General features: G+C 38.8%; 1 protein-coding gene across 1 annotated transcript in view; it reads left to right on the top strand.

The window, feature by feature from the left end:
• Positions 1-464: 464 nt before the first annotated feature.
• The window catches only part of Xxylt (Xyloside xylosyltransferase), a 47875-nt gene continuing 26663 nt past the window's right edge, over positions 465-21676 (top strand). Inside the window, exons 1-3 of the mRNA XM_067150435.2 lie at positions 465-980; positions 14477-14700; positions 19913-20162. Of these exons, the coding sequence (XP_067006536.2) occupies positions 486-980; positions 14477-14700; positions 19913-20162 (969 nt within the window). The 5' untranslated portion in view covers positions 465-485. The remainder of the gene's footprint in view (positions 981-14476; positions 14701-19912; positions 20163-21676) is intronic.

Genomic DNA, 21676 nt, shown 5'->3' on the forward strand with positions numbered 1-21676 from the left:
TCTCAGTGGGGAGTTAACCCCCAAATGATCGCCTCCGTCGACGCGGCTCTGCATGAGAGGATAAACATGATCGTAAGAGGCGTTCTGTCAAGAGTTCGTCCAGGGTAAAAATTAAGCAGGTAAATTATGCCTCTTACATGGTCCTTGAATTATGCATGCCTTGAGACAACTATCTGCATGTATTTAAGTAAAATAATGACAGCGATCCTGGTGGTCACTTCCAAAACTTTTTCTTTTCAATCTTTCTTTTTTCAGTGTAAACTACCTACACATTTCCTGGATTGATATGAATTGAGGGACATAAAATAGAACAAACGCATACTAGCAACAACAGAAAAATATGCACGGCATTCACCCACGCAAAAGTTGACCTGCACCTTGGGGTAATTGCGGACAGTCCCACGAGAGGTCAGCACATACTACCATTTTACGCACAGCTGCTGAAGTTGCAGTGCAATGGTGGTTCCAGGTCTGCGATTGTGATTATGCGTGTGGCTAGGAGTGATAAAAATGAATTTGTTCCAGGGTTCTTGATGCGTGTGTTTCATAAAATATTACTTCACATTATTGCCGTAGCATCATTTCTAGTCTTATTGTATGCATACCTAACCAGTGATTCAGGTGAAAATCGAATATTCGCTGTTTCCGAGAACTTCACTTCGCCTGCGTTCCGAACTGTTGTTGACAAACATGAGCCAGTCAAAACAAGAGAAGGTGGTTCCCACGGACATGCGGCCGCCGTAGATGAACCACCTGTTGTAGTGAAGAAAAATGTTGATGATTCTTTCAATGTTTGGTGCATATTTACGAAAGTTTCCAGTAATGCACCTCTAAAATATAAATTTAAAAGATTTACGCATTCCCTAGTACAGCACGCCTCCATAAGGACGTCATTGCATATAATTACTGATAATTCAAGCAGGACTATCGCTGAAGAAATTTTTGAAAATGTTAGAGTATCGACATCCAAAGACTTTCTTGTAAGTTGTGTTTATGTGCCTCTCAATTATGTGGAGGTCTTTGTATTCCTTTCTACCTTATATTAGTTCAGACTTTCAGATAATTACTATAAAGTTGTTTGGGTTTGAGAACCAGACGGTAAAAATATTTTACTCTGGGACCTCCCCGACACATCATTGAAATTCTGGTATTTAAGCTGTTGCATGATGGGAGGAAATATATATAGACTATTTAAGATTAATGACCCTCTGCTTTGTTATACTCGTTAAAATACCTTGAACCATTTATTAACATTGGGCTTTTCAAATATTAATTTTCGGGTCTGTTTGACACCTTGCACAGGTAGCATATTTAAAGAGGAATGACTATTGAGTTTGAAGTACTCGTAAAACAAAATAAACAAAATGCAACACAGGAAGATTTCAGTCCAAAAACGTCATACGTAAGTTCTTTTTCACTATACATTTTACATACAATAGATAAGTTTCCTCTGTGCTGAAAGCTACATGGTTCCACTACCATTCTCAAAATATCTGAAACTCTCTCCAACAATCTGTCCTGATATATTGCATGGCAAAGATATATGTTAGGTCTACACTGCTCAGAAAATAAATGTAACCACTGTTTTACGGTACTTACCCACAGTAGCAAGGATTGTAAATGCATTGGGTTGATCAAAAAACAGTAAAAAGCGATCTTATTTATAGATGGTGCCCCTCTTATTTGTTTGTGGTGTTTTAATACCCATTGGAAGCTTTAAGTAACACTAATTGAAGTGTATGCAAAAGTTAGTCTGAGTGCATGGCTCTGTGTATGATGGCTCATCTTCATCGTAGCAGGGAAAGAGGGAAGGAGCTCTCGTCAAATAAGGCCACTCGTTCTGTTACATTGCTTCAAGAAGGCTATTCTCAGTGGCAACTGCCTAGAATAATAGGGATTGTCCAGGGTACCTTACGGCATTTTTGGGAACGTTTCCAAGAGTAGAAATTTTTCTGTGCGCCCTAACAAAAGAAAAACCCTCCGAGCCCAGGACCAATTTTTGTGTGGCTAAAATCTTTGTGAAACTGTCAGGCAACTGCACAAGCACTACAGACAGACCTACAGCAGGCTTCTGGAGTACAAATTAGTGATCAGACCATTAGAAATATACTTCAAGCGGTTTCGTACAACAGCTTAAGGCTTCTGCATGGGAGATATTATCAAATGAGATTGCAGTTCACAAGAGATCATATTAACTGGAAATGAAACACTGGAACCCTGTACTTTTTACTGATGAGTTACAATTCTGTTTATATAGTTCATATAGTCACCTAGGCCTATGTGTTTAGAGAAGGAATGAAGAGTGATTCCGTCCAAAAACAGTTTGATCCACTGTTGTTGCTTTTGGAGGTGGATCTGTGATGGCTTGGGGAGGTGTAAGTCTTTTCATAAAAACTGATCTTGTTATAATTCGGAACAGATGCCTAACTACTCGGCAGTATATTGATGAGGTCTTAGTGCCTTGTGTTATTCCCCAAATGAGGGAAATTGGAGATAACGCACTTTTCATAGCCTATGCCACAGTTCTAAACCTCCTGATGCCAATGTCGTTTGTCAGTTTGCCAAGAATGAAGTGGCCATCCAAAAGCCCAGACTTGAATCCAGTCAAGCAAGTCTGAGACCAACTGAAACAGCACATGACAAAGAGTGCAACCCACTTCAAACATTGCAAGCCATTGTAGAGAACTCTGCCTCAAATGAAACGGCGTTACAGGGCTGGAATTCACGTTATGAGGTGCAATACGTCGTACTAAACTGTTCCCATGAGAGTCCTAGTCAAGTCACCACTTTGATTTATGTTGAACAAAACCATATACTGAGTGTCTTAAAAGTGTTTTCAAATTAATTGTGTTATGGTTTTAAACACAAAGGCTGTATTTGATATTGTTACTGCTTTAATGTCCGGCTCCATGGCTAAATGGTTAGCGTGCTGGCCTTTAGTCACAGGGGTCCTGGGTTCGATTCCCGGCAGGGTCGGGAATTTTAACTATTATTGGTTAATTTCCCTGGCACGGGGGCTGGGTGTATGTGTTTTCTTCATCATTTCATCCTCATCACAATGTGCAGGTCGCCTTCGGGCGTCAAATCAAAAGACCTGCACCTAGCAAGTCGAACCCGTCCTGGGATCTCCCAGCACTATAAGCCATACACTATTTCATTACTGCTTTAATTTCAATACACAGTAGTGCTTAACAGAGTTATGAGCAAATTAAAAATAACTAAATTTACTTTTTGAGCAGTGTTTGACTTAATGCCATCTTTTGCTGAATAACTATCTGACACAGAATTTTTAATTAATTTGACTGTGTCCATTTGACTGTGGAAGTTGCCATCCCAGTATTTTGAAAGAAACCAAATTTTTGTTATATTACAGACTCAGAAGTACATATTTTACACGTAGGCCCGAAATTTTTTGTTACTCTGTTTAATTTAGCGCAGTGAAACAAAATGATGGTGCAAAATTGTATAGGCTGCCTATATAATGTTGATAGAAATAATTTCTATTATTGTTCAGTTATACCTTCTCCTGTCATTCTAATTAAAATGTCGCAAATAAGTTCTGAAAAATAGTGGCGGTTGGGCGTCGAACACCATGTACTCTGGACTTTGGCTCTACACGACTGTCTTGGTGATCAGAGGTTCTCCTATGGTTATATTTAATGGTTGTTCTATTTTGCTGCATTCTTCAATATTTTTAATAGGTGAATGGTAAACAAACTCTCTATTGTATTCATTTTTTTCAGTTTAATACAGTCTTTGTGGTGTAGTGGTTAGTGTGATTAGCTGCCACAAAATTTGAAAAGAGGTACAAGGACCGAAATGTGGTCCACTCAGCCTCGGCAGGTCAACTGAATAAAGGGGGGTTCGATTCCCACCTTGACCATCCTCAAAGTGGTTTTCCTCCATGGTTTCCCGATTTCTTCAGGCAAATGCTGGGATGGTAGCTAACTGAAGGCCATGGCTGCTTCCCTCCCTCGTCCTTCCTTATCCCTTCCAATCTTTGCATCCCCTACAAGGCCCCTGTTCAGCATAGCAAGTGAGGTCGTCTGGGCTAGGTACTGGTCCTCCTCCTCAGTTCTATCTGCGACCAAATATCTCGCTCTCCAGGACACTGCTCTTGAGATAGTAGAGGTGGGAGCCATTGCTGTGTCTGGGCAAAAGCCAACTCTGGAGAGTAAACTTTTTTTTTTTTTTTTTTTTTTTTTTTAAGGTTTAATATGTGCAACTTTGCATTAATGTTTATTACAGCATTTTAGGTCAACATTTTATCTTTATGTAGAAAATATTTCAGACTTCATTAATATTATTAATTGTACTTGTAAATAAATGTATGTATGTTTGTAGGTATTTAATATTTGCTAGATAACTTTAAAGCCACTCTGTCAACTGTACAAGAAATTTCATGGACTGACTCTGCCAGTGGTAGACAAGCCAATGCTCTGTTTAAAAGCACGGGGTATTTCAACTTTTTAACTGATTTCTTTTACTCAGAAGAGTTCTAAGGTAATATGACTCATTATGAAAGACCTTACAGTCCAGCAGAGTGCCCTACAATGTTGTAAAATCAGTGAAGAATAGGACACTTGAAGTTTTACAATCTTTTAGAACTGAATAATTTTTTATTCAGCATTGTTCAGTCACTGCTCAGAGGTGGCAGAGTTGCCAAGAAAAGGCAACAATCCTGTGAAAATTGGTGGTGGGAGTAAAACTCAATTTGAGACAGTGTTACTAAGCTACCATACTGTTTCCTGTTATTGGCATGCTTAAGCAAGAGAGAGAGAGAGAGAGAGAGATAGATGGGCTTGGCTTCAAGAAAATAACTTGGATGTTCTCAGCCATATAAGTCGACTAATTAATGGAAGCGAAATGGACGTGGTCAGTGTAAAAGATCATACTGTACTTTGTACTTTGGACAAGAAACTTCTTCTGTATGAGCTACAGTGTTCTTTTAATTTACAAAAGAATGAAAGAATCAAAAAACATAATTATTGGAAGAAAAAGCTGCCATTTTTGACTTAGAATGCTGTAAGAAACATTAACACAAACTGGCATATATTAAACCCCTTATTTAAACATCCATTTAACCTTCAGGGTTGGTTTTTCCCCAGACTCATTGAAAAAGAAATTCTGTATGTTTTATACTGTTCAAATTAATTCAGCAATCTGTGAGAAGTAATTTTCGTGCTTGGCAGCATTTTAAAACATACTGCAGGAACACAATCACGCAGGAGAGGTTATCCTCTTTGGCTCCTTGGCTATCGAAAGTAGTACTACCGCGCGAGTTGGCCATGCTGTGAGCTTGCGTTTGGGAGATAGCGGGTTTGAACCTCACCGTCGGCAGCCCTGAAATGGTTTTCCGTGGTTTCCCATTTTCACACCCGGCAGATGATGGTACTGTACCTTAATTAAGGCCACAGCTGCTACCTTCCTGCTCCTAGGCATTTCCCATCTCATTGTCACCATGAGACCTATCCATGTTGGTGTGACATAAAACAACATACATACATACATACATACATTGTCATTATAGACTGTTACGCCTTTCAGCGTTCAGTCTGGAAGCCTCTGAATTTACTAAACATCGCCACAATCCTCTGTTTGCAACTAGTGCTGTGACCTTATTTAGTTCTATACCTCTTATCTTCAAATCATTAAAAACTGAGTCTAACCATTGTCGTCTTGGTCTCCCTCTACTCCTCTTACCCTCCATAAAAGAATCCATTATTCTCCTAGGTAACCTACCCTCCTCTATTCATCTCACATGACTTTACCACCGAAGCCGTATCCATACAGCTTCATCCATCGAGTTCATTCCTAACTTAGCCTTTATCTCTTCGCTCCGAGTACCCTCCTGCCATTGTTCCACCTGTTTGTACCAGCAATCATTCTCACTACTTTCATGTCTGTTACTTCTAACTTATGAATAAGATATCCTGAGTCCACCCAGATTTTGCTCCCATAAAGCAAAGTTGGTCTGAAAACAGACCGGGAGCTGACTTCCTTCTTAGAGAATACTGTTGATCGCAACTGCGAGCTCACTCCATTCGCTTTACTACACCTTGATTCAATCACGCTTCGATACTACCATCCTGTGAGAACACACAACCTAAATACTTAACATTTTCTACCTGTTCCAGCTTTGTATCACCAATCTGACATTCAATTCTGTTGAATTTCTTACTTATTGACATCAATTTAGTCTTCAAAAGGCTAATTTTTATACCATACTCATTGCGCCTATTTTCAAGTTCCAGGCTTTCACCACAGTCTGCCATTAAAACCAAGTCGTCAGCATTGGCCAGAATGCTTACTACATTTCCACTTAACTGAATCCCTCCCTGCCACTTTATATCTTTCAGCAGATGATCCATGTAAACTACGAACATTAAAGGTGGAAGATTAGAGCCTTGTCTAACCCCTGTAAGTACCCTGAACCAAGAACTCATTCTACAATCAATTCTCACTGCAGGCCAATTGTCAACATAAATACCTTTGATTGATTTTAATAATCTACCCTTAATTCCATAGTCCCCAAGCATGGCGAACATATTTTGCCTCGGTACCTTGTCATGCTTTCTCTATCTACGCAACATAAACACAACTGTCTGTTCCTCTCGTAACATTTTTCAATTATCTGGCGCATACTGAAAATCTGACCCTGACAGCCCCTCTGTGGTCTGAAACCACACTGGTTTTCATCCAACTTCCTCTCAACGACTGATCGCACCCTCCCTTCTAAGATGCCAGTGAATACTTTGCCTGGCAACCTTTTTTTTTTTTTTTTGCTAATGGTTTTACGTTGCACCGACACAGATGGGTCTTATGGCAACGAGCCATAAGATATCTCAATAATTGTTGCAATCCTTTCTGTTTCCTTGCTTATAGATACGTGCAGTTACTGTTTTGTCCAACACTCCATGCTAAACTTACTAATCTATGAAGCCATTTCATCCCTGCCTTCCCACTATACTTCACCATTTCAGGTATATATTCATATATTCCTGCTGCTTTATAACCGTGGAGATTATTTACCATCCTTTCCACTTCCTCAAGCGTAATTTCACCAACATCATTTTCTTCCTCCGCATGAGCTTGGTTGTTCGCAACACCACAAGTAAGATTTCCTTTTATGTTGAGAAGATGTTCAAAATATTCCCTCCACCTGTCCAGTAATTCCCTGGATCTATTATCCTGAATTACTCAAAACACTGTTCATTTCCTTTTTCCCCTCCCTTCCTAAGATTCTTTATTACTGTCCAGAAAGGTTTCCTTGCTGCTTGACCTAGCCTTCCCAGGTTATTACCAAAATCTTCCCACAACTTCCTTTTTGATTAAAAAATTACTTGTTTCGCACTGTTTCTTTCATCTACGTCTGCATCAGCCCTTGTTTGGAGCCGTTTCTGATAAGCTTTCTTTTTACATTTACAAGCTGCTCTTATTTCATCATTCTACCAAGATGTTCGTTTTTTCCCGTCTTTACACACAGTCGTTCCTAGGCATTCCCTTGCTGTTTCTACTACAGCATCCCTGTATCCACCCATTCTCTTTCTATATCCTGAACCTGCTTACTGTCCACTGTTCGAAACTTCTCACTAAGCATATCCATGTACTTCTGTCTAATTTCCTACTCCTGAAGATTCCCTACCCTTAAGATTTCACTTTTTCTACCCTAGGCATAGAGATACTTAGTTCATTCATGTACATATAGTAATGTCAAGTTTTTAATTACTATATCAGTTATTGTGACGATTATTTAAGGTAGAACAATTGTAATGAAGCCTATGTTTTCATCCATATCATGTGACATTCTAATTGTGATGTTTTAATTGTATGTTATGAATGTCAGCTGAAGATGACCTTCACAAGGTTGAAACCGGTACTGTAGAACAATATTATATAAATATATGTATTGAATAGGTGGAAGCTTCAAAACTTCATATTTGTGAATATAATCAATACGGAAATGAAATAGATTATGATATGACAGTATTCTGCTTCCTTCCATTTCCATTTTTGTCATGTTACTGTTCATTTTGTTTCCTTACTGTCCTGGTACATTCAAAATTCTTCTCTGCAGTTGCTCCAGCAGGCTTTTGTAAGGATCTAATTTCTTCACAAATTTGTTCTTCAGGATTCAGATCATATGCATTGAGCATGAAGTCTTGGTTAGCATTGCTATCATTCAGTGACTTCTGATTCATATTCTTCTTTAAGTAAATTCTCTCCACCGCTCTCATCATCAGATGAATTTTCATCCAGTATCTGTAGGATGTCCTCTAGCTGCCTCTGTGGATCCGTGGTGGAGTGTCGGCCTCCGGATCCCAAGATAGCGGGTTCGAACCCGGCAGAGGTAGTCGGATTTTTGAAGAGCGGAAAAAAGTCCATTCGACACTCCATGTCGTACGATGTCGGCATGTAAAAGATCTCTGGTGATACATTTGGTATTTACCCGACAAAATTAATTCAATCTCAGCCATAGACGCCCAAGAGAGATCCGGTTTACTCTAGGTCCGCTAGATGGCAGACAGAGTAAACCGGAACGTCGAAATTGACGAGCAGACAGCCAGATGGCGTCAAATCGAAATGTCTGCAAAACGGCAGCTGAGGCCATACGATTATTATTATTATTAGGATGTCCTCTGGATCCATGCAAGTGGCCATGTTGTTGCTGAGGAAAGAAAAATGGTGGGTTTTTTCCGACCCATCTGATGTTAAAAATTAATTCCGTATAGCATATTCTTGACATATTACATGCAAGTTATGCAATGCAACATGAGAAACCACCACAACCATGTTATTTAAATAAAGTATCAGGACAACAAATATAAACAGCAAGAACATGTATATAAGAATTCAGTGTGTAGTTGTTTGTTGTTGTTGTTGTTGAGTCATCAGTCCATAGACTGGTTTGATGCAGCTCTCCATGCCACCCAATCCTGTGCTAACCTTTTCATTTCTACGTAACTATTGCATCCTACATCTGCTCTAATCTGCTTGTCATATTCATACCTTGGTCTACCCCTACCATTCTTACCACCTACACTTCCTTCAAAAACCAACTGAACAAGTCCTGGGTATCTTAAGATGTATCCTATCATTCTATCTCTTCTTCTCGTCAAATTTAGCCAAATCGATCTCCTCTCACCAATTCAATTCAGTATCTCTTCATTCGTGATTCGATCTATCCATCTCATCTTCAGCATTCTTCTGTAACACCACATTTCAAAAGCTTCTATTCTCTTTCTTTCTGAGCTAGTTATCGTCCATGTTTCACTTCCATACAATGCCACGCTCCACATGAAGGTCTTCAAAAACATCTTTCTAATTCCTATATCAGTGTTTGAAGTGAGCGAAATCCTTTTCTTAAGAAAGCTCTTCCTTGCTTGTCCTAGTCTGCATTTTATGTCCTCCTTACTTCTGCCATCGTTAGTTATTTTACTACCCAAGTAACAATATTCATCTACTTCCTTTAAGACTTCATTTCCTAATCTAATATTTCCTGCATCACCTGCCTTCGTTCGACTGCACTCCATTACTTTTGTTTTGGACTTATTTATTTTCATCTTGTACTCCTTACTCAAGACTTCGTCCATACCATTCAGCAACTTCTCGAGATCTTCTGCAGTTAAAGATAAAAATTTCATTGTTCCGTATTGAAAGTATTAACGTTAAAAATTAAATAATTGAAAAAGAGGTTCAACCTATACATTTCTTTCTCTTATGTATTGAATAGGTTGAACCTCTTTTTCAATTATTTAATTTTTAATCTTCTGCAGTCTCAGATAAAATAACAATATCATCGGCAAATCTCAAGGTACTGATTTCCTCTCCTTGGACTGTGATTCCCTTTCCAAATTCCTCTTTGATTTTCTTTACTGCCTGTTCTATGTAAGCATTGAAAAGGAGGGGGGGGGGGAAACTGCAGCCTTGCCTCACTCCTTTCTGGATTGCTGCTTCTTTTTCAAAGCCCTCGATTCTTATCACTGCAAACTGATTTTTATACAGATTGTAGATACTTCTTCGTTCTTGGTATCTGATCTCTATCGTCTTCAGAATCTTAAATAGCTTGGTCCAATCAGCATTATCGAATGCCTTTTCTAGATCTGTGAACGCCATGTACGTGGGCATGTCCTTGATTCGATCCTCTAAGATCAGACGTAAAGTCAGGATTGCTTCACGTGTTCATACATTTCTTCTGAAGCCAAATTGATCTTCTCCCAACTCAGCTTCAACTTGTTTTTCTATTCTTCTGTAAATAATGTGTTCAAATGTTGCAGGCATGAGATACTAAACTAATGGTACAATAGTTTTCACACCTGTCAGCACCAGCTTTCTTGGGAATAGATATAACAATATTCTGCCAAATATCGGATGAGACTTCTCCTGTCTCATACATCTTGCACACTAAATGGAATAACCTTGCCATGCTGGTTTCTCCTAAGGCAGTCAGTAATTCAGAGGGTATGTCATCAATTCCAGGTTCCTTGTTCCTATTTAGGTCACTCACAGCTCTGTCAAACTCTGACCTCAAAATTGGGTCTCCCATTTAATCAGCATCAACAGATTCTTCATGTTCCAGAACCAAATTATTTACATCTTTACCTTGATACAACTGTTGGATATGCTCCTGCCATCTTTCTGCTTTGCCTTCTTTCCCTAGAAGTGGCTTTCCATCTGAGCTCTTAATATTCATACACCTAGATATCCTTTCTCCAAAGGTTTCCTTGATTTTCCTGTATGCAGCATCTACCTTACAGTACTTACACTGATCAGCCAGGACCATACAATCTTCGGCATCCTTGCACTACCCTGCAGCCATTCTTCCTTAGTTACCTTGCACTTTCTATCCACTTGATTCTTTAATCACCTGTATTCTTTTCTGCCCTATTCATTTCTAGCATTCTTCTATTTTCGTCGTTCATCAATCAGGTCTAGTATTTCCTGAGTTATCCACTGATTCTTAGTTGATCTTTTCTTCCTTCCTAACATTTCTTCAGCAGCCCTACTGCATTTTTCATGACTATCCACTCTTCCTCTATTGTGTTTCCTTCAGCCTTTTCATTTAGCCCTTGTGCAACATGTTCCTTAAAACAATCCCTCACACTCTTTTCTTTCAACTTGTCTAGATCCCATCTTTTTGCATTCTTTTCTTCAATTTCTTCAACTTCAGATAGTATTTCATGACCAACAAGTTGTGGCCAGAGTTCACGTCTGCTCCTGGGAAAGTTTTGCAATCCAACACCCGGTTTCTGAATCTCTGCCTAATCATAATGAAGTCTCTTTGATACCTTCCAGTGTCTCCAGGTCTCGTCCACATATACAGGCATCGTTTGTGGTGTTTGAACCAAGTATTGGCAAGGACTAAATTATGATCAGTGCAGAATTCAACCAGCCGACTTCCTCTTTCGTTCTTTTGTCCCTATCCAAATTCTCCTATTGTATTACCTTCTTTTCCTTGGCCTACCACTGCATTCCGGTCTCCCATCACAATTAGATTCTCATCACCTTTTACATATTGAATTAAATCTATCTCTTCATATATTCTTTTGATTACCTCATTATCTGCTGAACTAGTAGGCATATAGACCTGCACTATTGTGGTGGGCATTGGTTTGGTGTCTATCGTTACGACAATAATTATTTCACTATGCTGGTTGTAGTAGCTTACCCGCTGTCGTATTTAATTATTCATTATTAAACCAACTCCTGCATTTCCCCTGTTTGATTTTGTGTTGATAATTCGGTAGTCGCCGGACCAAAAGTCCTGTTCTTCCTGCCAATGTACTTAACTTATACCAACTACATCTATCTTTAGTCTATCCATCTCCCTTTTCAGATTCTCTAACCTACCACAACAATTCAAACTTCTAACATTCCACGCTCCGACTCGCAGAATGTCAGTATCCATCTTCCTGATGATCGCCCCCTCTCATGTAGTCCCCACCCAGAGATCCGAATTGGGTCTAGTTTACCTCCGGAATATTTTACCCGGGAAGAAGCCATCATCAGTACATCATTCATACAGAGAGAGCTGCATGTCCTCGGGAGGTAGTTACGGCTGTAGTTTCCCGTTGCTTTCAGCCGTGTAGCAGTATCAACACAGCTAAGCCATGTTGAGTATTATTACAAGGCCGTATCAGTCAATCATCTAGACTGCCACCCTTGCAACTACCGAAAGGCTGCTACCCCCCTTTTGATGAACCATTCCTTACTCATCCGATATGGTTGCACCTGCGGCTCGGTTATCTGCTTCATTGGGACATGAGAGCCTCCCCACCGCGGCAAGGTCACATGGTTCGCAGGGGAGGTGTAGTTGTTTATTATGTCCAAAAGTTAAGCATGCACAATCGGTAACCATGTGTATTTTTTACGCGTGGATATTAAAAGGCATTGGTAATGATGCAAAATAGTTATTAGTGATTTCTGCTTACACCGATCTGCTACTGAGAAGGAAGGTTACACAGATCTCGCCATGCCTCAGTCCTCACGAAAACTAAACGAGGGTAGAATAGCAGAAGCTCCGGGAGTTAATCCACTCGGCGAAGGGTCATATGGTTATGAGTCATATGTGTAAAATTTCAGTCTTGAGCTATGTTTTGTTTACCTAGTTAGACAGTTTCTGTAACTAGCTTGCAGTGTTCTCACCTGAATTATGAAACAACATGTAGCATTTCATGTCAAATCAGTACAGAGTTCATATTTGAAACATTCTGGTACTGCTTTTAATCATGTTGCGGTATTGTCTTTCTCTTTCCATGATGACATCTACAGGTTTAAATGTAAACAAATACCAAGCTCAATAGCTGCAGTCGCTTAAGTGCGGCCAGTATCCGTATTTGGGAGATAGTGGGTTCAAACCCCACTGTCGGCAGCCCTGAAGATGTTTTTCTGTGGTTTCCCATTTTCACACCAGGCACCAGGTACCTTAATTAAGGCCACGGCCGCTTCCTTCCCACTCCTAGCCCTTACCTGTCCCATCGTCGCCATAAGACCTATCTGTGTCGGTGCGACGTAAAGCAACTTGCATAGTAATGTAAACAAAACTCTGGTATTCCTTTGAAGTGACGAGGTTGGATTGCACCTCTTATGTTTCTGACATGCCATTTCCTGGTGAGAATTTTATGAGTAACTATCCTACTGCCTGCACAGATACTAAATTCTTCAAGAGAATTAACTTTTTGCACCAACTACACCAAATCTCACTGCCATCAGAAGAGGGGATGAGTTATATCGATGGAATGAAAACAGTAGGAAAGGACAGTAATTGTGGGAACAGAATGATTCAAGTTACATACTAGTAAAATCGTTTAAGTTTCTACACAGCTCTTTTGAAGTACAGTACAACCTCGATAATTCAAAATCGGTTAATTCAAAATCCCACCTAATTCAATGAAGCTCTTATTCCTGGAAACATGAGGTACGGTTTTGCCTGGTATTTAAATTGTTTAATTCGAAATGAAGAACAATGTCAGTGCCATTACCGAAACTCAGACTTTTAATTCAAAACTGCCTTAATATTTTTTAAATAGTATTTTACAGAGTAATTTAAATTCCAAATTTCTCCGTATCACGATAGAACACGTCTTCCAGAACGTGCAGGGGTAGCTTTCTGCATTTCACTCACTTCGCTGTGTCTGCAGTGTGCTTCATAGTTGCTTAATTCCAGTGAAATCGTAATTCTTTTGTATTCAGCAATTTAAGGAACGCTACAATATCACGTAGCAGGCAGTGTACGGAGAAGCAGAATCCGTGAACACTGACGATATTGACAGTTGGCGAGAAAGTGTGGCTCATATAATCAATTCGTACTACACACCAAACAATATCATCGATGCCAATAAAACATCATTGATTTTTTAATAATGAGCCCAAACGGACTTATGGTATTAAAGGAGAGAAGTGCCAGGCTGGCTTCACTGTACTGGGTTGCAATGCAGACAGAAGCGAGAGACTTCCTCCCCTCTTCATAGGAAAGTTCAATAAGCCATGATGTTTTAAGGGTGTTGGGCTCTTTCTGTCCAAATACAAGGCATCTAAAAATGCAAACAGTATAGTAAACCAAAAAAATAAAGCACTTGCACAGGGGAGCTAGCATAATTTGTCCTCATCTTTGAATAATTTTTTTTCTTTTGTTGCATGAATAATGTAAATGCACATTGTTGGATACATTTTGGAAATAGATTTTTGCATGGCATTTGAAAGGTTTAAATTGTGAATCAAGGTTAATTGCTTGCAGTAACAAGTCTTAGAACATTTTATGAAGTGGCAAGGGTTAGCATTTCTGAATTACAAGTTGGCAGTTCATTTATAATCACGTAATTCAAAGTCTGATTTTTGTGTCGCAACAACTTGAGTTTAACAGTTTAGCTGATTATTCCGCTAAGACAGATTACTGGGGTTTTCTAGGTTGCATGTAGAGATGTTTGCTTAACCTGCTGGATGCCTGTGACATTTTTTATTCTTATTACTTTTTCAGATCCATTACTATGATGTGAAATTGTTGGCTGAACAGTTGGAGGATATCATCTCAGCCATGCAGCCCCATTTCAGTTCACAGCCTGGTACCTACTACAGTGATGCCCTCTTCTTCTTATCCCTAGGTTTACATAGAATTGCTATCAACCAAGAACGTGCCATCATGTTTGATGCTGACACCAAACTGCTCACTGATGTAGCTCATTTATTCAAGGAGTTTGACAAGTAAGACCACTTTTTTCAATATTTGCAGAACTCTTCCCAGAAACTACTGATTTCAAAGAAAGAAAGAAAGACCTGTTGACCTTTGTTATGAAAATCAAATTAGACCATTTTTAAATGTTGATTCTGAGAGACTTTTTTAGTATTATGACTTTTGTTAGCTAGCCTTTTTTTAATGCACAATCATTACGGTTTTTGAGATTTTATTTTGTAACAGGGCATTTCAACCCTTTTTGCTTAAAGTATAGTATTAAAATACCATATTTACTTGTGTATTAGACCCCTTGCTTTTTGAGATGAGGGGAAAAAAATCTCACATACAAGACCCCTCAATGTAATTCGTCAGAGAAGAACAACGATTCTTCTTCAAAGCGGGCACAAGCCTTACTGCAGCTCTGATTACATTGCACAAATTTGTGAATAGTTTCGTCTGTACGACCCACGGAATGAAAACATTCTGTTGATAAACTTAACCATAATAGGTTAATATGGTTGGTTGATCCTGTATTGACTTGTTTGAATCTATTACAGAACTATTTAAAATAGTTTTACTTGAGTCTGCCTTGTCAGTACACCTTGTAATGATAGGGAATGGATGATTTTCTCGAAACATGTATGGTAAAATAAATAGCTTTCTATCATTATATTATAGCCTATTATTTATTTTACCATACATGTTTCGAGAAAAGTCATCCGTTCCCTATCATTATAAGGTGTACTGACAAGGCGGACTCAAGTAAAACTATTTTAAATAGTTCTGTGATAAATAATGAACACACTCGTCGAAGTCATGCGGTACATCTGTGTTTCGTATTTAAGAAATGTCTGCCTCTGTAGCGTAGGCCTACTGCAGCTCTGCTGGAGTCGCACAAATAGGTGAATAGTTTCGCGTTTGTATATGTGTCTGTGTTTTGTAGTTAAGAATGTCCGCTAGCGTAATGGTTAGCACAATTAACTACAGTTCTTGGGAGCCTGAGTTTGATTTCCGGTACTGCATTGCCACAGATTTACGAATGGCAGGAAGATTGATATGCGGTATAAATGGTACATACAACACCTTCCACTGGAGGCCTGTCTAAAGAGAGCTGCACCATCTCGGGATGAGGAAACAAGTTTACTTTAGTTAAGAAATATTCGTGTTTATTGCTATTAATATAGCGTGTGAAGATTAAATTCTAAGAGAATTCAATTATATTAGGTCCACCTATTCAATACACTTCTGCCATTTATTAAATGGTCTGTTTTAAAAGTTACATACTTGTTTAAATTACCTTGGACATGTTCCGATCTAGCTTAGAAGTCATCATCAGCAAAATAACAAAGAAAAAATTAATATAGCAGGCGAGATCATTAACAAAGTAATTGTTTAATATCTCGTAACTCGGGCCAATATAGGGTTTTTTTGTTGTTGTTAGAACTAGGTTTAAAACGCGATAAAAACAGTCCAATCATCACAATTGTTTTACTCACCAACATACCTCACAAATAATAATTTTATGACCCCGCTTAACGATTTTCAGAGACGCCAAACAAAACATACTCCACATTTTTAAAAAAATGGCGACAACAATTGTACAAAATTAAATATTACGATAATAAAACGCATTACTGCCACAGCTGCAGTTATCCATAAATGCAGTAAACCTTCCTGTTATTTCTTTTTAATCTTCCTGTCATGGAACTTCTGGCACTATCCGGACACTTTATAACATACCAAACCCAAACAATGCGATCTCTCTTATCTCATTTACAGCTGTTTAGGTAAATCCTGATGTGATAAATGTGGAAAACAAGCATGAAATATACTTAAATATAAGGGTTTGGCTTTCAATAGCCACAGTTATGCAAAGAATGCTTCCAGTCACTATGTATTACATTCGGATGTACAACTCGTAACATACGCTAGTTATCAGCTGGTGGTTTGGCATGCTTTCTGCAGCACGTCTTTTTTTTTAGAAGGAGTGGCTTCTGCTACACATACACAAACCCTCCAGAAACCATTTGGGAATAGATTCTCACTGTTTGGACTTAATAGTCAGGAACAAAACTAGTTTTAAAAGTTTCAAAAAGACGGGACCTTGAATGCTCTCGATGCATGGCTGACGAGATGGCATTGAAGATGACGTCATTTGGAATGATGATATGCCGGTAACAGGGAAGTTGGCGACACGACGATAATTTAAATGAAAACATTGATTAGATTTACTCAGGTTTACTGTGCGGTAGGCCTACTAATCAACTGAAGGAAACAAATGACTGGCCATTAAGTTCTTTTCTATCAATATTGCATAACATGATAATACGATACGCTTATCCCTTTTCTGTACGGGGTCGAGTATGAAGTAAGACAAATTTTTGTAGCGAGTTTTTATGATCGTATGCTCTTCCTGACATCAACCTAATCAGAGGAATTAATGAGATGAAATGAATGACGTGATATGAGTAACTAAAACTGACTATTTACGTAATACTAGCTGATGTACCCGTGCTTCGCTACAGGATTTTCAGAAAGACTGACTTTGTGGTTTTCCTAACTGAAGTCAACATAGGGCATTACAAAAGCATCAGTAGGAAAGTAGCGGTTAAAAGCAATGTTATCATATAAAATACTCGATCAAATGAAAAAAACGCACATTTTCTGACTTTTAACAAACAGTACTACGGTGCCGATCTAACAGTCCAAAGTTCCAGAGCTGGAATGACCAGGCTGCAGACAGCCTTGCACACTCCTCTGCCTTTATTCCATTAAGTACTGTATGCACACTGCACATTCCAGTTAGTGCCTCAGAGTAGGGATTGAATAGCTCGAATGCTATAATGAACCAGTGTGTTACGTACCAGTAGTATCAGAAAATTTATGAACCAGAGGAATGGCATGCTAAAGAAGAAAATTATCTAACTCCCCAGCTACTTCCCGCCAATATTGAGGAGAGCTGCTACACTCGCTACGACTGGGCGAATTGGTTGTGTGGTTAGGGGCGCACAGCTGTGAGCTTGCATCCGAGAGATTGTGAATTCAGACCCCACTGTCAGCAGCCTTGAAGATGGTATTCCGTGGTTTCCCATTTTCACACATAGCAAATGCTGAGGCTGTACGTTTATTAAGGTCAAGGCCGCTTCCTTCACACTCCTAGCTCTTTCCTATCCCATCATCACCATAAAACCTATTTGTGTCGGTGCGACGAAAGGCAAATTTTAAAAAAAAATCTCGTTACACAGCAGTAATCCTATCTATCGGAGATGAGTGGCAACAGAAGACACAAAGCACATCATAACGAACAATGGTCAATGTAATGCTATTGTTGATCAGTTTTATGAGATTTCTATCTATGTTGTACGCCTTCACATTCTTTCGACTCTGTGATATTCGGGCGTCTTATAAAATTATGTATAGCATAGATAGTAGTTCCTTATTCTCCGATTTTACATACCGATTTTCATTGAATTCTGCTCGTGACTCGGCATTTGATATGGACTTAGTAACAAAAATACAAATTCATCAATATCCCTGTGATCAAAGCCAGTACGATAACAATGTGTAAGACATAAATGATCGCAAATTCAATACTATAGAACTTTAGTTCGAACCTACTATCTCCCGAATACTAGATACTGGCCGCACTTAAGCGACTGCAGCTATCGAGCTCGGTAGAAAGATATTAAGGAGTTAATTATATCAATATCTTGTTTTATACTGTTATATCTCCAAGTTTCTCTACTTATTATGCAGCTGATGATGGTGCCTAAATGAGCTGCCGAAACTAGTTCTGCAATAAAATACATCTTGTAAAAGCCATCTAACAACAGTGTATTTGTATTGAACAAGGTGGAACCTACAAGATTTTTATTTCAGTTGTGATCTCAGTTCAATACGGGCAAATAAGATGAAGTTCCTCACGTTTAATAATCCGTACCGGACGAGTTGGCCTTGTGGCTAAGGCCGCACAACTGTGAGTTTGGTTCTGGGAGATAGTGGTTTTGAACCCCACTGTCGGCAGCCCTGAAGATAGTTTTCTGTGATTTCCCATCTTCACACCAGGCAAATGCTGGGGCTGTACATTAATTAAGGCCACGGCCGCTTCCTTCCCATTCCTAGGCCCTTCCTATCCCATCATTGCCATAAGACCTATCTCTGTCAGTGTGAAGTAAAACAAATTGTAATAAAACAAGACTAATTCCTGCATTTCTAAACTGCATGATTTGCATTCAGCATTCATGCCCTTTCCACTTCAAGTGGGAAATTTTTAAATTCTCCCCGTACTGGATCTTTGCAAGTTGCTTTACGTCGCACCGACACAGATAGGTCTCATGTAATTAATCTCATAATAGAACAGATAGGTCTTACGACGACGATGGGACAGGAAAGGGCTGGGAGTGGAAAGGAAGCGGCCGTGGCCTTAATTAAGGTACAGCCCCAGCATTTGCCTGGTGTGAAAATGGGAAACCACGGAAAACCATCTTCAGGGCTGCCGACAGTGGGGTTCGAACCCACTATCTCCCGGATACTGGATACTGGCCACACTTAAGCGACTGCAGCTATTGAGCTCGGTCGTACTGGATCTAGTTAAAAGCAAATTTCTTGCGACACTTTTACAAGTATAGCTATATTCTATTAAAAAATTACTATACTACTTAACTCTTTCTCAAATGGGCTGGGAGATAAAGTAAACCAAAAACTCTAAGAAAAAGTAGGCTGATCCAACTCATTTACAAAGTATTACAAATATATATGTGTAAAGTAATGTTATTTCCACATAAACATTACACGTACAACCTCTAATGTCATTTAGCTTCACTTTTCAAGCTGTCAGTGGAGAGGTGATGTGGAATGATATTAGTAGGTAAATGAGTTAATGAAGTTTTTAATAATAAAAATGGAAGATAAAGCTGGAATTCAAGTGGACAAATTGAGGCAAATACTCATTTATAGGAAAATGTACCTAGAGATTGGAATAATTTACCAAGAAAGATGTTCGATAGATTTCTGTCATTGAAGTAATTTAAGAAAAGAGTAGGTAAATGATTGATAGGGAATCTACCACTTTGGTGACAGCCCTAAACACAGATCAGTGGTGGTTGATTGATTGAAGTATTGATATTAAATACAAAAATTGGTCTTATTTAACATAATAATAATTGCCTTTGTATTGTTGTAGTTTTGATCACTGATGTCTTATTTGTTATAATGATACTCATGGTCTTTGTATTCTTGTAGTTTTGGTCCTGATGCATTGTTTGGATTGGCTCCTGAACTCACGCCAGTCTATCATCATGTACTGTATATGTACCGGTCCAGACATAAAAAAACTATGTTTGGAGAGCCAGCTTCTTCTCCTGGAGGGTTTCCTGGTGTTAACAGTGGGGTGGTACTCTTCAGGCTCGACCGTATGCGACAGTCAAAGGAATATAATGAACTGCTGAAACTAGAGTCAGTCAGTCAACTTACATCCAAATATAGTTTTAAGGTAAATTACTTGAGATATATTTATTTAAATTTTAAGTTGCTTGCCATTGCAGTGATTGCCTGTTTAAATTTTTCCTTGCCATCCATCTACCTAGGTAGATACAAAACTCAATACAGTAAAACATTTTTTGTACATTTCACATTTGTATATTTTTTACACTTACTCATCCCCCCCTCCTCTTAGGTCCTGTCTGAATTCCTATTCTTTCCATGTTAATTTATTTTGGATATTAATTTTTTGTTTATTCTTTTTTGCACTTATGCAATCATATTTTATGTCCCTGGCAATACGGAACAACACTTGTACCGTCAAACGGGGCAATTTTGGACGGTATGGTAGATATGCTTGCCCTTTTTTTCTGAAAGAGTCGCCGCTGCTTTGCATTTCCGCACGCATTTTAGTTTGACCTTGAGGTTGTGTTTCCTGCATTCTGCACTTTTTATTACAAGTTGACTTCATACTTTGGAAAATCTCCAGTGTGCACTGGCATTATTGAAAGTTCATGCATTATCATTAAGTGGATACGTATGATTGTCGTGACTCGAAGTAACGCATTATAACTATGATTCTTAGTGAGATCAACCAACTGAAGTGTTTATAAATGATTGCTGTGGAATTTTGGTTTTGGTTTGATTTAGTGAAAGGTAGTGTTTTACGCACATTTTACTGAAAACTGAAAGCAGTTGGGGTGATTTCAGACAATGCCTAGAAATTATCAGAGGCAAAAAGGAGCTACTTCAAGGTATAATTACGAACCAAAACTGTTAGAAAAAGATGATTGTGATATTAAAATTGGCAAGTTGTCTTATAGGGAAGCATTTGATTTATATGGTATACCTCGGTTCACCCTACAAAATAAAGTGCAGAAAGTACATCCAAAAAATGAGAGGATAACCAGTGCTAAATGAAGAAGGAAATGCTCAAGGAAGGTCATTGGCTTGTTACCCTCCAACACAATCTGCTACTTCCTGCTGCCGCAAAAGAAATGTTCTTCCTGGGAAGTTGTTTTTTAGCCGGGACTTCTGCCGAGATGAAAGCAGTGCAGAAACAAGTGATAGTGCTGGCAGCAGCAGTGAAAATGAATGCGATGAAACACACAATGAAGGTAATGACCAAGGTAATGATGTTCTGGTGTTGCAAAAAAAGAGGCTTTCCTTGTTGCAGATTATAAATACAAGTTGAGGAACAAAGAGCATATGAAGCAGTATTTTGGCGTTGCCTTAATATTCGTTCAAGGGATGTGGATGTCAAATATTTGCGCCCACCTAAAAACAGCAGAAAAGTATTTGTGTTCCCTAACATCCCTGATGAGAATACAATAGCTAAAGAACAAATTTTGAAAATACTTCCCACTCAAGTTGAGTAGAGAGGAATGCACAAAGCAATAAATTGAAGTATGAGGGTCCACCTATTCAATACAAATTATGTAGGAGTTTAAAATCACCACGTTATTATTTATTACATTTAAAACTCCTACATAATTTGTATTGAATAGGTGGATCCTCCTACTTCAA

Source organism: Anabrus simplex, chromosome 6, assembly GCF_040414725.1.
Source record: "Anabrus simplex isolate iqAnaSimp1 chromosome 6, ASM4041472v1, whole genome shotgun sequence".
Classification (NCBI taxonomy): Eukaryota; Metazoa; Arthropoda; class Insecta; order Orthoptera; family Tettigoniidae; genus Anabrus; species Anabrus simplex.